We start from the raw sequence: 17,516 nt of genomic DNA on the forward strand, positions 1-17,516 counted from the left end.
ATACTTATTTGGTGGTTATAGTTATATATATTTTTGCCTATAGAAGATTTTGTTAGGCTTTGGGGGTCTAAAATACTGCTTAAAGGTATATTACATTTAAAAACGTTATGAGTATATAAAAAATAATATAGGTTTTACTTTATAGACAACTTAGCTTTTTATTTGTGAAAGAGTTGTAGAATTGATTCAGTAGTTTCGAAGAATACTATATCTGAAAAAAATTCAAAGTTTTACTCCTTTTCAATATTTATACATAATCAGAGAAAGATAAAACACACATAAAACATGCAGTAGGTTATATTATGATACAAAGTTAATATGGGGGAACTAGTTCAAATTGCTACGAAAACTCCCTTCATCTTAATACATGAAATAAAATCTCCAGAACTCTAAAACAACGTAACTACGTCATTATCTTACAAGAACGTTTAGTACGCCTCTTTGTGGTGGAGAATAGCGTGGAGAACGTAGACATTAACCCCCTTATTCATAAACGTTTTTTACTTCAGCACTGAGAAACAGACTTGTTATCACAGCTTCACTCCGTCCTTAGATAAAAAATCTCTATGAATAAGGGAATCTTTTAAAATAGCAAGTATTTTCTTAAATCAAAATAAATATCTTGATTTACAGGCATTAGTATAGACAAACTAAAGGTTAATATTTAATTTTCAAATTATTTCCGGAATACCTTGCAAAGACAAATATTCTCCCATCTTTTCCATATAGATGACACAATCCAAGGCCCTTGAGTCGTGGACTGAGTCTAAGTCGTGACTTAAGACACTTAGTCACGACGTAAGGCTCTCACTCGTGAAGCCTAATCTAACATCTATTGTCGGACACTGGAGGTGTGATACATCATTCGCTAACTTGGCATTTTTACTTGTATTAATCTGATAATTATCTTAAATGTTTAGGTATTTCTGCTTTATATTTGGTAATCATGATAAGTTAAAATGGTCTGTCGAATTTTTGGGTAGTTTTTTGAAAGCAATGTGTCATCATCATCAGCCTGTACCTTTGTCCACTGCTGGAAATAGATGTCCAATAAGCGCCATTTTACCCTGTCTTCGGCCTGTCGCATCCAGTTCTTGCCAGCGACAAGCAATGGACAAGTGCTCATAATTTAGTTAAAGAAAGAAACAACTTCATTTAAAATTAATTTTAACGTCGAATGGGGTCAAAGTATTTTTGTAAACTTACCTGTGAAATAAAGTAAGTACCTAAGATTTAAAAGATCTAATATAATTCCTTTTTATTTATAAAGTCTCTATAACCAACGTTCGAGTTCGTGACTCAACAATCTGATTTCAAAAAACTACTCTCTAAACACGTTACGCACGTTATGTTACAATTAATTACTGTTTATAATGCGATACCGTTGTACCTTAAAAAGTAGACGATATTAGCGATTGATTCTGAAATGGATGAGTGATGGGCCAGTCACGTGGCTCATGAATAGATGTGGTATAGACAATATCAGTTGATTGGCACTGGGCGCGGGCGGCGCACGGTCAGTCCGCAGGCGGGAGGTCGCGCGAGATGTCGCGTCGCTCGCACCCCCGGCCGCGAGTTCACTCACGTGTTCGTCGACAGGCCGCCCCCGAGCCGACGCCGGCACCAGAGCCGAACCCCGCGCCGGAGCCCGACCATCCTCCATCCGATGACGAAAAGGAGCCCGGCGACTGGCGACCGTCGCGTCCACCGTCGCCCCCGCAAGGCCCTGATGATGTTTCTGAAGTGTCCGAAGCTACACGACCCACCAGACCAGAGCCTGTAAGCCGATACGCCAATCTCAACTATTGGAAGGCTAGGCGAGTTACGTTTTATCGCAATGGAGATCCTTTTCATCCTGGAGTCGAGTTCCGGTTTAAGCCAGGCAGGGATCTCGCTTCCATGGATGCGTTGCTGGACAGACTGTCTGAGAGGCTCGAACTGCCGAGAGGTGCCAGGTTCATATTTGGGATGGATGGAGATCGAAAGTACAGGCTTGAAGAACTTGAGGATGGAGCTTCGTATGTGGTGTCTTCCTACAAAACTTTTAAGGTAAGCTTTATAATAAAATGTAAACATTTTATGTCAAAGAATGCGTCATTCATTTTATAGTTCAGAGCTTAAAGTCGTTACCAAACAAACTAATGTTGGTTCGTCTGCAATGTTTAATTCATAAAACACATTGTTTAATACAAGTAATTGAGTTTATACAAAAAAATATTTAAGATTTCATTTCGTTCACTGCTTGCCACACACGTCTACAAGCTACGCGGCTACAACACCGCATTAAGCTACGCAACGAGCTACGCATTTGCTACGTGCTACGTTCGTAGCACCGAGATACCGCACGGGATACACATCGCGTACAAAACAGATTGCGGTAATATATTTAAGAATTTCAAATTCAATTTACGTAAAGTACAGCAAAATAAGTAAAATCAATGATTCAGTCGTGTCGAGCCGCGCCCAGAGCAGCGTCATGCCATTACGGTGCCATTACCTAGGCGAGCTATTTGGACTATTCAACAAAATGGTTACAAGCAAAATTTTGCCTAAAGAAGTGTTACGAGCGACTTGTCGCCGGGAGTGAGGTCGCGTCCTTCAGATGTGGGTCGGGGATAAGCCACGCACAGTCTCGCACATTTGCATTTTCATTACTGGGTACAAACGACAAACCTGCTAGAATCAGTAAACGGAATACGAGTTACGACGAAATTATATTTAAATTTTGTTTCGTTGATTGCTTTTTTATGGTGATATAATTGTTTGTTTATTACATAGTTAAGATAATATAATGTCGCTTATAATATAGAGAAACAAATTATTTCCATCAACTTTCAGGGTTAAGAAAAAATAATATAAACCTGTAAAAGACTTCCCTAAGACTTTTCATCTCAAATACATTCACAAAAATAAGACTATAAAATAATATATGTCAATTTTCACTGTCATATCTGCAATTTCCTTATTCCTTTCATTAAAAAAAAATAAACTAAAAACCTCACTCTTTAAATTAAAACGAAAAATCTAATCCGCTTAAGTAAATACATTGCGAGATAGGCCCGTTAAAGTCCGAGGTCATTGCACCACCTTGCACTTAGAATGCGCCAAGGCTCGAAGCCAACAGAACATTAGCGTTTACCTTTGGCACGGACTTTTATTTGGTCATATATTATCAACTTCATGAGTTACAAGTATTGGGAATATCGGCTTACAATTGTGAAAGGTAAATTTTTCCGAAAGGGAACCCAATGTAACTAATAGGTTCTAATATAGGTAAAATGCATAAATAAGGTCTAGAAATCGTTCTAATGATAATTAGATTTTGCATAAATTACCAAAGGGAAGCCGAAGGAATCGGGTTATATGAACCCTTCGCCGCTGGTCGGACTTTAATTTGGTCATATATTATCAACTTCATGAGTTACAAGTATTGGGGATATCGGCTTATCAATATATATAGAGATAATTATTTTAATACCCAAGTCTGATATACTCGTATATCGTATTGATTTAAATTTACGATAAATATAAATGGCATATCAGTCGGCGCATAATCAGTAACTTGGAGATGAATTGTTTAACAGAATTCTTGGGTCGGCCAATATAGTATCTTCCATCAATACATCGGATATGTCTATAATTTGATGCTAATATCTTCATATATAATTCCCTTTACCGTAACTCTCTTTACAAACCTCGACCTAAATTGTACTGTATGTTATAAAATGTTAAAAATAACGACAATACCATCTTCTTTTCTCTTCCTACTCTGGGATCAATAAATTTTATTCATAAAAAATTTCAGTCCTATATTTTTGCCAATATAATGCATCTATTAACCATTCTACCTTGACTAATGGCTCAATAAATACAATCGTATAAAAACCGTCAACGTTCCGCATAAATATTGCAAGAGATCCAAATCTGTATCCGTCACAAAAACTTTTTCGCAGTTCTAACAACTGGGACACTTTTATGATGTTAAAATTTGACGGGTGACGCCGCGCGTGGTCTACTTTATTTTTCGTACGAGGAAAAGGCACGCGAACATTTGACACGTAATTTTTTTAAAGTTATAATAAAGGAAGTCGTGAATTTGATTAGATAAAAGTTACTGTTCCAAGCGGTTTACTTGGTTTCCGATTTGAGGTAGTTCTTGATAAAGTGGTTTTAAACGCTGTGTTGTTTGATTGCGTGGTTGGTGTTTAATTATATTTTGAAAATTGACCTTTAAATGTAGAAACATGTTACGAAACCAATTGTCATAAAGCTTTTAATTTTAGTGAATCAATATATTATCAAATCATTTTGAATATTTTTATATAATCGTATAGGGATTTAGTAAAGCAAAATAGTAAAGATAAGCTTCAAATGGGATTTGAAATTCTCCATTGTATCGTAGCTCTGTTAGATCAATAGAGCATAATATCCTTGATTTCTATTTGCACCCTATAGCTGAATTGTTTGTCCATTACTGACCAGGTGTAAATCCCTTTCAATACATATAATACCAATGGCGAACGGTGAATTTTCTCAAAAGAATCCAACACAGCATAAATGCGAATGCGACCTCCAAATCGTTTTAATGATCCTTAGACTCTACATAAAGGGAAGTGAGCAGGAATCGTGGTAAATGGACCCTTCGACACTGTAGGATACCGTTTAAACAATCTAAACCTGTACTCCAAGTGAACACATCACTAAATAACTGCAATAATAAAATCAAATTTCAATTGGCAAAATGTTAGCCACAAAAAGTCAAAGCAACGATACATGCAACAGAGGAGCTTAGAAAACAAACTGTCATCATGGCTATCGATAAGACCTGAATACATGAATAATAAGTGAACAAGTCGCCGCTGCGGTCATTACGTATAACAGCGGTTAGTTAAGCACACTTGATTTCACGCGACTGACTCGCAAACTTTTTACACGATGACTATCGACTACATAATTTAATTTGCCATGCTGCCCATATTTTACTTGGGACCGTCGTGATGGAAATACACGAAATAACTTAAGTATTTTTTTTTGGTGAAATAAAATTACACTTTTCGGGCTCGGGGATTCTACTGCAGCTGATCGTGAGTGTAGTGACGAAAATAATATTGACTGAACATTAATTCCCTCTAAACCGAATTTCGGGCGCGGCGGCCAATTTCAATGGAGATCAACCAGGTACGCAGGAGATAGGATAGTGAAAAAGTGTGTGCGCAATACACAGGTGCATTATCTCTTCCTTCTCTCTCATAGTTCGATGAGAGGGCAATCCGACATAAGCGAAGAGAGATCAGGCACAAAAAACGGCTTTACGTCCTTTCCGAAGCACGGGGATATCACACTGTCAACTTCCTGACTCCAAGCTGCAACTGAGTAATTTTAAAGATCGAAAACCCCACTTCCCATTATTTTGGACCGATCCGGGATTCGAATCCAGGTCTTAAGCGCGATAACCATACCTGTACCATGTACAATTTTACAACTACGCCACCGAGCCAGTCAACATTAGACAATAATATTCCTGCTTGGTCGAATCGAGATTTTTATTTGTGTGCTCTGAGATTTTCAACGTGGAAAAAGTGGGCGGAATTTAATCCATATTACACGTTATAGATATGCTTCGTTGATTTTAACGAGACTTATTTTTTTATTATTACTTATTTATAAGAATCATGATAAAATGACTTAACGAACAATGTGAAGGGTGGGTTGTGATGGATACACAACACAAAAAGCAGGCAATTTTAATAGGATTTCTAGTTTTAATTATCGTTCTCGCATTAATTATAGCACTTGAATTGAAGTTCTCTATAGGAATATTCGAAGGTGTGTGAAGTCTACCAATCCGCACTAGACCAGCGTGGTGGACTAAAGCCTAATCCCTCTCAGTAGTAGAGGAGGCCCGTACCCAACAGTGGGACAGTATATAATACAGGGCTGATATTATTATTTATTATTTATAGCACTTAAATATTTACCATGAATCTATTTAAATGAATATTTGACAATAATTAAAGTTATTATATACTTACCATAAATTTGAGCAACAAAGATTAGAAGCCCCAAAATTTTACGAGGATATTGTAATTAAGGATCATACCACACAGGAGTTGTGTGACGTAATTAATATTTTTTTTCATTCGTCACATCGCGTTATCACATCTTAGTATCAGATTATTTTGTACTTTAATTGAAGTTCCAGGTAAATCACGCGATGTAAATTGGACGGGACTTCGTAAAATCTTGAATTATAAGAACCTGAAGGGGAAATTAATGGTGTATTAAAATAATTGTGTATAATTGTACTTTATGTGTCATTTTTATACTTTTTACGGCGAAATGTAATTAGGCAGGAATTAAAAAATAAATAAAACGAAGATATTTTTTGTATTAAGTACTTATTTTGTTATTTAATTATGCTTGCAGCGATAAGCTTATCATTTTCTTAGTAAATACAAAAAAAAAATACTTCAGCAAGTTTGGAATAATATTATGTAAAAAGGTCGATTAAATATGAACTGCAGTTGAACGTCCATTTTGGAGCATACAACAAAATTACTTTATACAAATAGGCTCATTATTGGCCGTTTTATGTTAATATGACTTGGCCATTACGGGCTACCGCATAAGGGCGTACACCAATCAAAGCTGACCTTCGCCGAAAAACTTCTCAAGCTATTTACTGATGGAACATTAGGCCTTCCCCACAATATCTTAGGATTATGAAAACATCGTAGGCCCTAACGACCTGGGCGCGGTTGTAAATTACATATGCACTCGTAATTTACAATAAAAGCTGGTAATAAAGCCCATATAATAATATAGCTGTAATTAAAATGGCGGTTCGTAATATTGTATGCAAAAGTAATATTTTTTTCGCGTGTCGCTTTTAATCAAGTCAAGTTTAATTGTACTTCCTGAGAGTAGTATGATGTATTGTAAATTATTTTTATGCGTAAAGATTAATAAAGATATTTTTTAAATGCGTAGTCATAAATTCTTTGCTAGTGGTAATATATTGTATATCCGTCTGGATAGCGACCACCGTACACAAGGTGGTAAAACCCGCCATAGTGTCCCACGTAAGTGTGTCGCTTTTCGAGATCTGCTTGTCTATATCCGGGGTCAACAGGCCGGCATAATTATGTCAAAAGCCGAGGGATAAGCAGCTCTCATCAGTCGACATTTTATTGGACCCCACTCTACTTACCATCAGATGTAGTGGGGTCACATTAACATGCACGTAAAAAAAAATCTATGAAATGAGAGTTGGTTCAGGCGTCAGGCACTCAAAGTAGATGTAATCTTTTATAGAAGTAGTTGTATAAATGTAGTCTATACCAGTGGTTTGTTAAAATGGCTGAAAGAAATATCAGTAAATAACTTATTTTATCATTTACAGGACAGGGAAAATAAATGTAAATAAACACACATCCGTCTTTCTATTATTTCAATTATCTGACGTTTAAAATAAACAATTCTACTCTTAATCTTCGACCCGATCCCGAAAATAAACCAATCAAGAAAGAGCCAATTGATAGCTGTCAATAATACTGTATTTTGATTAATTAATTTTTCCCATGGATTGATAAAAGCGATAGGAATCTTTCATTGAAAACGGCGGTTTAGTTACAAAATTGCGAATTGTCACAAATACATTATAATTTTAAGTAAGTAAGTATTAATTGTTTACAAGATTTTCTCTTCTTTGAAGACGGTATACATAGGGAACAATGGGAAGTACTAAATAATTACGAATGAGAATTGTAGTAATGCTACGATTTGCTACGAAAGCGTAGCAAACACAGCTACAAGAGACATGCAGATCAGTGGTGAAGGGTCCCTATAACTCGATTACTACCGGCTTCCTTTTCGTAATTTATAGATAGATAATTTTTATTGAACATCACATAAGTAAATAAAAACACATATACAAATTAACTATAGCTAGTGCAACAATAGGCGATCTTATCGCTAAGAGCGATCTCTCCCAGACAACTAATTATGTAAAACCATTTATATATTGATGTGTAAAACTGATTTATATAAGATTTAATTATGATTACAACGATTTGCACACCGTATTTATGCATATTAGTATATGTTGTGTCGGGCTGCCTTTCGTAAACCTTCACCATTCGCAGAAAATAAAAAAAACACAGTCTTAAGTATAACGTATTAATAAATCAATTTTAAACCCCTATAATTAGTAAGAGAATATTTTATCTTTAAATGAAAAATTTACTGTTTTTAAGCTTCCGCAACATACCCTTATAGGATCATTTTGTTATCCCTTTGACAGTCAAGAACCATTGACCCAGGAACACCTAAAGGTATCAAAGTAAAATTTATATTAAATAGAATACAGTCACTTACAGTTTTGAAAAAATTAAACTTGCAAATCAACGCGGTCGGAAGATATGGTAATATATATTTTGCGATTTCACAGGGGAATCAAAACCTATAGGGTAATTCCCGTTAACCTAGAATCATGAGATTTGACAAGTAGCAGTATCGTATAGTACGAGTAACAAAATATTGACAACCGTAAACATGTACTTAGATACCTAATCTACAAGCTCATATGAAACTCTCGGTGAGCAAGACCAACACGTATTTGCCCGTTTTTTTAAGTAGTTATAAAATACCCTATTCCTTACAAAATAAACCAGCAGTGGCGAAACGTCTATACAATCCGATTCCTACCGGCTTCACTTTTAATTTTATTTACGTTTGTCTTAGTTTTTATTTTCAGCTAAATTGGCCGCGATATGTTAACAAAGGCAATTTATATGTCTCGGGATACCTTTTAAAAAATTTCACCATTCGCCACTATAAACCAGGAAGACATTCTAACTCCTGTCCCTGACTCATAAGTGCTAATTAACGAGCTGTTACATTGACCAACATTTTGTTTTATTACTCAAACAAATAATCACAACAAAAATGGATCAAGGTCCCACCCGTTTACATAATGCGTGGTCTGAAACTAATCCTTATCGCATCGCGTGATTTGGACGTCCAACGTTGGGTCCAATGTGTAATTATGATTTCACCTGAAATTCATAATGCGACCCTTAAGTAAACCAGCGTCTAAGGCCAACCGTTTGACACAAAGTTGCGTGGACTGAGAATGACCTTGAGACCCCCTCCCGCCGCCCGCCCTGTACCGCCGTGTAAAAGTTTCGAATAGTCCGCTACCTCCGACGGTCGTACGCGGTTATCTGCTGTCGTGATAGACTTTATTACAAAGATATAGAGCTTCCTTTAGATAGGTGGTGGTTGAGTCGTTTCGGACCAGGTTGCGAGGGTATTGCCGGCGGTGCAGATTAGTCAGCTGTTGCAATGGACCCAGTGCCATATGTGTTGTCGGTGAACTATAACGTATTGCTTGTAAATTAATTCGCGGTTCAGTGAATAAAAGTTTTATTGTTCAAATCACTTTTTGTTCTTTATTTGGGATATAAAGTTTGTGAGTTTTTATTAGGTACTATTGTTACATTTTATTTTCGAATGTTATAGTAAGACAATTAACTCAACTATGATATTAGTTTATTAACGCGACAATTTCCCCGATTAACATAAATAGTGGAACAATAACATTATGTATTCAGATTTTTTATAAGTCACACATAGCGTAAAGATCGCGTGTCGAAGATTGGATCACGTCGACAGACGGAGAACTAATGTCCAATGTGGCCCACTTTACACTTGCGCAATTATAAAAAGCTATATTTTCTAATAACATAATATGAGCCCTTAGATATGAAAATAATACGGTGCGACTTCGTACTGATACGCGAAATAAGCAAGCGTATACGAAATGCGTGTAAGTTAACACTCGAAGTTTAAGTATTTTGATTTCTATTTACCTACTTATAAATTAATATTAAAGTCAGTGTATGAATTTATGGATCTTACCTTTATGTGCTTTTATTTCTACACAAGCTCTGTTTCTAATAAATATAAATAGAATTACCTATTTAATCAGCTAAAAAATGTAAAATTATTGAGATTATGTTTAAACTGACCAGTTCAATATAAAATACACATAATAGTATTTTGTATGTACATATCTCGTAAAACTTATTATGAAAATTAAACATAGTAATACAAAATACACAACAATACAACAAACTAAATACACGACGACTTTATGTAAATCCGTGTCTATCTGATCGACCGGATTCGCGTCACTGCAATGCTAAGTAGATGTTAAACAAAACTGCATGCCAACACGAAGATTCCTCGTGTTTAGGTACTTGAACTTGACTCTGAACGCGAGTGACATTTAGAATCATAAACAAGACCTAACCTAAGCTAGCCTACTTTAATCTGAGCTCAATTGGTACTCTCTATTTATGATAGTACTAATTTTTTTTTAAATTTCGAATAACCACACGTTCCTTTAAAATCTTTATAATTTTCTACGTGATTATCACAGCTCAATTTAAACTCTATATTATGGAATGAATGGGCAAACGAATATCCAAAGAACATTAAGTGATTCGATTTGAATTGAGTTCTAATTTCAAACTGAACATAGACAATTTAAACTTCGAACACGCAACACAGGGTTGACTCCTTAGACTTTTTTCACCAAGTTTTATAAAATTGTAAAGAAAATTCAAAATTCGAACACACATCAGAGGGTGAATACCCTAGTTTTTTCGGCGAGCTCCATAAAGTTATAAAAGTGTGGCGCTGGAAGCCGAGCCGGTACCGCTGGCTGGAGGCAGCTGACTCCATGGTCGACAGCGACGAGGAGTCATTCGCCGTCATATCCCTCCCGGTCTACACTCCAGAGCCATTCGTGAGTACCTTGAAATATATTACACTAATCTTCAAACAGACCGGCATAATTATGTCGACTGGCAAAGGATAAACATGTTCTCTCTTCAGTCAACATTTTATTTGAATCTCACTCTGCTGACCATCAAGTGCAGACTGCAGTGAGGTGATTTTGTCATTCCCGAATAAAAAAAAAATCAAGAAACTTGCCCTTTCGAACTGAAATTTAAATATTTTATTTTTTATTGGTAAAATAAATTTATAAAGAAATCTGAAATAAACACTCGAATCAGTCTTATTATTTATAATATATGTTCATATTAATAATTATTCATTTATATAGTAATCCTAATTTAAATCACATATCACTTCCAAATACTCCAACAGTTAAAAGCAGTGAAATTAAAGGAATATCGTATGATATCCATGAAATATCCTTTTCATATAACATCCGAATTACTTTGTCTTTTAGATAGTTACAGAACCGAACACGGAATCCAAAACCATACATTCATAGAAACTTGAAGCCAGTAATTATTCGCAAAAACAATAGCCTAATGAAAATACGCATGACATTACCCCATTTGTAATATAAAACTTCCTCAACAATGTTTCAATATAAGGCACGCAACATTTGAATATTTAGTATAACATTAACTAATAAATTACATTGGATGGACTCGTGTTATGTATCTTTTATTTACTTTGCTTTTGTTTTTATCGTACATTAATATTATAATTTATAGATTAGGTAGATATGTGTACCTGTGGCAAAGGAATTTTCCAAAAAGGAACCTGACATAAGATGTGGGTACTAATATGCAAAAACGCGGTCTGCAAATGGTTTTAATGATAATTAGATTTTACATAAGTTACAAAAGTGAAGCCGGCAGTAATCGGGTTACATAGATACCTCGCTACAGATGACTTATAGACTACGATACCATCTTAAAAAGACGTTGCCTCATTGTTATCGCGTTGATGCAGCCCAAAGAAACTAACAGACAATCGGCAATTTCCTATTACGTTTACGTACCTTTTATTTGAAATTTTTAAATATGAATAAACGAATTCATAAATTTGGCGGTTTCTTAATTTTAATCTAAACTTATTAAAGTTATTATTGTAACATTTTAATTTATTTTCTTAACCTAAAGTGTGCTGTTAATATACAAAACATAATAACGGAATCATAAGGCAAAAATAACGAATAAATCATACTCCGATACTGGCCAAAAGAAAATAATATATAGCGATTCTTATCACGGTCAAACACTTAACTCAGAATGAAAAACATTCACCGTAACACAGCTAATAAATCTCGCAGTTTACTGAAAAAAAACACATGCACGTGGACAGAAATTTTCCAGCGAAACGACAAAATGGCCAGCATTTTCAGACGTATTAATTTCAAAGACCGCAGTTCATTTGTTATGCAGCTATTTGATACGCGACCTCGCTGCTCTGGCTGTATGTCGCGGTGACTAGACGAAAACCAACCAAAACTATTAGAATAATGGGTAGGCACTCATAATGAATAAAAAAATATAAATGGCGGCAATTGTACGACTAGGAATTTTAAAAATACTTAATAATATGTACATTTTTTATTTTCACATTATTCTTTTTCTTGTTTCAATAAATACAGCCAGTATTTTTCAATGACCTTTAATTACCAAGAAGGTTTGTCATTCCATTTCCAAAAATTCATAATTATAATATTATTTATTATATCGTACCTACTATAATATTATCAAATAGCCTCATCGGAAATACTTGAAGTATTGCAAAAACAAAGACGGCTTTATTTAAAAAACAAATTAACAGCATAAACGTAAATAACATATCAAAGCTTACATTATGCCTCTGCACAGCTGATTATATCACAGGTTAAACCTCTATACCTATATATTGTCCATGGCAATTGCAATAAATGTTAAACATAAATATTTTTTTATTTTTTAATACCAAGCCGCGGACATACCATTACGAGTATGGTGAGATCGCAGTAAGTAGATCCCTGTTTTCACATTCTATCACGTTTTGTACGCATATATTTTCAGGCCAGCATGGCGATTCCGATCAACAATTCTCTTGTATTTCGCCTTTTCTCATCGAACTTACAGGTTTATTCAAAATTTTGCGACGCTATCGTAGAAGACATTTTTTGTAAAAGCTTTACCTTACTTAATTTTATCCAATCTTTATTATTGTTAAGTATTTTAGTTTTATTTATGATTTACATTTTAAAATTAAAGTTCAAGACAATAAAGACGATATTTGGAAATTGTTTTAAAGTAAAAGTTTTACAAACGCGACAGAAATCTATGATAGCGTCGGTCTGTCGAAAAAAGAGCATAATAACTAGCGAAAATTCAGCTTGTCCTTGAGGGGTGGTCAGTAACATGTCTCAAGGATATTAGAATTTGGATGTGGGTTGTTTACTTCAGTGATCGCTACAACGTCGCAGAGTCGCGCCGCGCTCAAAGTGTTATCGTGCAAAATTTCCACAATAAGAATTAGGTATCACAATAGCTCCGAAGATTTGCGTATTACTATAATGGTAAGTATATTCGCTTTTGAATAACACCATTTATTATTTTAATGTTTTAATTTTCTAATTAACTATACGCTGCCTTCTTCAAGAGTAGGAATTAATAGAAAGAATTTTTCGTATTATGTCTTTAGTAATAGGGCTTAAGTATTGACGGTCGCAATAACTAAACATCAGAACAATCGGGTCATAATAAAAGTAGGTTAAAAGCAGCTCACGTTGTAAGAAATTCTTGAAAAAAGCCTTACCGTGTAGCGGAACCATGCGAATACCATGTAAGCCAGCATATTTTTTGAAAGAATTATTACGTAGTTTTTCCCTTTTTTCCTTTTATTCTACTGCATTAACTCCTTAACCCGTATGACGTCATGATAAAAGATATTTAAACCCATTTCAAAAGAGGAGGTTACCCTATTCATCGTAGTTTCAACTGCTAACAACAATAGTATTAAGTGAACAATCGGGGCTCGGGCATACGTTCATTCGAAGGTAACGTTGAATTCGCCTGTTGTTTTCGTTTGCACATTTATCAAACATAAAATTCGTGTCAGGGGCGCAATTACAGCCGGTCGTGTTTGAAAATTAGTTATTGGTGTATTTGGGTCGGAATTACGAACGCTATATTGTTATTCAGATCTTTTAAATTAAATTAGAGATTAACTTTTGTGTTTAACATTATTGATATATAAACTTCATGGCCCTGAAACAGAAATTAACTTAATTAAATAATTAATTAAAAAAATATATAGATTGAAGCCCCAAAATATAAATATTTAAACTTTCAACATTTATTTCTTTTTCAAGACATTTTCTTCTAATATTTTTTTTTTCCATTTATTGATTCCAGCCTCTGAAATATACACTAAATATGTGTCTATTTTCATAATTTTCACATATTCCACGAACTATAAGATTTAAATTCTTTGCTTCAATTCGCCACTACAAAATTTTTCCACATCTTTCCTAAGCACATTTACACTCTTCTTTCTTCTCTTTTCTATGGTTGACGTAAAACCCACCTTATTACAGTTACCTACGGCTCTAAGTAAATTATCCTTTATTCAAAAAAAAAAAAAAAAAACTGTTTTGTGTACAGGCAGCGAGTTACGGCAAGAAGAACGGTATGTGGTACGGAGGCGGTACCGGTACCAGCGGATGGTCAAGAGCTGGTACCCGCAAGCAGTCGGTAGCGGAGTCCGACGCGCCACCACCAGGCGGTGGTAAGCCTAGCAGCGGACGAGTCATCCGGATCATCAACAATATGGACCATTCTATACAGGTAAGGTTTATGAAATACTAGGTAAATTCAGATTCGTAGTAGTTAAGTATGGCAGTGGCGAAGGGTCCATATAAACTGATTCCTGTCGTCTTCCCTCAATTGATGTATAATCTAATTATCATTGAAACGATTTGTAGACCGCATTTATGCGTATTATTAGTACTTATAAGTTGTGTCGGGTTCCCCTTTTGGAAAATTTCACCCTTCGCCACTGAAGTATATAGGCTATAACAGCATTTTCGTCGATACGAACTACTTAGTCTATGACGATCCATCAACCTGCAGTGTAGTATCGTGGTGGAATACTGCCCCGAACCCCTTTTTTAAAACCGGAGATTTTTTTATATAAGAACGGCATAGGAATTCCACTGCACCTGATGGTAAGTGAAGTAGAGCCCAGAGAGAGTGGCAACTAACGACAGATAAACCTCCGTCAGTTGACACAATTATGCCTGCCTGTTTGAAATCGGATATACACAGACTGATCCCGGAATGCGCCATACTATCAAACTACACATAACATTTGAACTTAGGAACATACCCGATGATCAAATAACATCTGAATTTCCATTCCCACATCGAAAATAATTTATAAACAGGTTATCAAATGATTCAACGTTCATATAATTCAAACTTAATAAGATGGTTCTTAATTAATCTTTTTGAAACTTTGTCATAAAATATTTTATGATTTCCATCCAATACATATATTTAGAATAAACTCTCAGTTCTCGCTATTAGGGCAAAGCAATCAGTATAAAAGCGAATTTACACTATCCGAACTGGGCGGGGTTAATAAGACTTCAATGGCAAACCTTGATAGGTAAACGCCGCGCCCGGCCTTTTCGACTGCGAAATTGTAGTGCAAAGGCTGTGTTTCATGTACATATGAGTCGAAAATGGTTTATATGCTAATATACACGTAATATGAAAATTTTATGATCCATACGATTTACATGTAACTTTGTAGGAAAGAAGTTTAAAATCTATATAACTTTTAAAAATTCGAATAAATAGTTCCTATAATATATTATAGGAACATAACATAAAGGAACATAAACATAAATAACACAACATGTAAATCGTATGGATCATAAAATAATTAAAATTAAAATAGTTGTTTTTCTTTTATTAATAATTAATATACTTAGGTTTGAAAAAAATAATAAATTAAATTATTTCACCCAAGCCTCATGGTGTATTTTTGTGACAATTAATTGATAAGTAAATTAAGTTTATATTACGAAAGATTTTTTTTTTCATAAGACTTAAATTATAAAGAACCATTAAAAAAGTCCATAATAAAATAATTGCAATTTCTACTTTTCTACAAATATAGTGGATATGGTAGAGTCAGTTTAAAACCAGCATAAAATCCGTTATTGCGATTGCATCTACTCCTAAAGGAACCAGTTTAGGGCAAACCACGTTAGAAAACCCAACACAGTTTCATGCCCATTCTTCTCTGGTGAGAACTGCTTTCCAAACTGGTGCTAGAGTTAATATTGACGAAATCTAAATAATGTACTTATTTCATTTTACAAATTCAAATAAATCATTTCATTTCAACATATCTGGGATTCGAACTTAGAACCCCCCATAAACAGCCCCTAAACCCAGACTAAACGAAAGTGGCCTACTACATACAATAAATTGTTCCAGTGTCGTGTTTTACTGAATTTACGAACCACACAGCCGTTCGAGGAAGTGCTCGAGGATCTAGGTCAAGTGTTAAAGATGAGCGGAGCTAAAAGAATGTACACAATTACTGGACAAGAGGTAATTATTAACAACCAACTTTGTTACGGTACTCACCATGTTTCTTGTGAATGATTGAATCTCAATTGAATCATTATGAGACGAATTTTGATATATTCTTTATTTCTAACAGCAGACACTAGACAGAAATCTGTTTGAATGGTTCTAAATTTTCATATAAATACAATACAGATTATTATGTCTCGCATCGAGATATTCATGCTATTTTTGTTCTTATATGTGTCCATTTTATGTACCTTACCAGTGGCGAAGGCTTCACATAATTCGATTCCTACCGGCTTCCCTTTCGTTCATGTAGAGTCTAATTGTCATTAGACGATTTGAAGCCCGCATTAATACATATCAGTACCAAAGTTTATATTATGTAGGGTTTCCTTTCGGATTCATCATTCGCCACTACTACAAATAAATCAGGTGGATATATATAGTAGTGCGACAACGTGCATTGTGAATTCTTACAAATCAAAATCCATACAGTATCATTGTAGACGTGCTTTGTTGAAAATGGACTCATCAACTCTTCAACAGGTTCGTAGTTTCTCACAACTCCGCAACGAATTCGCTGATGTAGAAACGTTTTACTTGGGGCCTGTTATGATGGCGCCTGCGTTGAGTCCAGGGATCAGCGCACCTTTGCCGATAGAGTCGCCAATACGGAGGTATGTGATATGTAAAACGATATAAAGATGGATGTTTAGATGTTTTTATTATTAATAGATTTAATGGTGAAGGAAAACGTCGCTAAGTATTTTTGTATATAATAATAATATCAGCCCTGTGTTATATACTGTCCCACTGCTGGGCACAGGCCTCCCTTTTACTATGAGGGATTAGGCCTTAGTCCATCACGCTAGCCTGGTGCGGATTGGCAGACTTTACATACTCTCAAAATTCTTATAGAGAACTTGTCAAGTATGCAGGCTTCGTCACGATAATCTTCTTCACCGTTAAAGCAAGTGATTCACAAAAATACATTATTTTTAGAAAAGTCAGAGGTACGTCTGTGGGTTTTGAAAATGCGGACAATCGTTTCGACGATCCGTTCCTCACCCAACTAGGCTAATGCCGGGTATTTTTGTATGTAGGAAACAATTTAAATTTTAACGGTTTTCG

General features: G+C 35.1%; 1 protein-coding gene across 2 annotated transcripts in view; it reads left to right on the plus strand.

Annotated features, from left to right (window-relative positions):
* The first annotated feature begins 1,545 nt into the window (after window positions 1-1,545).
* Window positions 1,546-17,516, plus strand: part of LOC115451151 (echinoderm microtubule-associated protein-like CG42247) — a 30,028-nt gene continuing 14,057 nt past the window's right edge. The window contains exons 1-4 of one of the 2 annotated variants that reach the window (XM_030179370.2): window positions 1,546-2,049; window positions 14,442-14,624; window positions 16,287-16,403; window positions 16,932-17,062. In XM_030179370.2, coding sequence (XP_030035230.1) covers window positions 1,546-2,049; window positions 14,442-14,624; window positions 16,287-16,403; window positions 16,932-17,062 — 935 coding nt within the window. Of the gene's footprint in view, window positions 2,050-10,452; window positions 10,814-14,441; window positions 14,625-16,286; window positions 16,404-16,931; window positions 17,063-17,516 lie in introns of those variants that run through there. The other variant, XM_030179376.2, reaches the window with a different exon arrangement.

This window comes from Manduca sexta, chromosome 17, assembly GCF_014839805.1.
Source record: "Manduca sexta isolate Smith_Timp_Sample1 chromosome 17, JHU_Msex_v1.0, whole genome shotgun sequence".
Classification (NCBI taxonomy): domain Eukaryota; kingdom Metazoa; phylum Arthropoda; class Insecta; order Lepidoptera; family Sphingidae; genus Manduca; species Manduca sexta.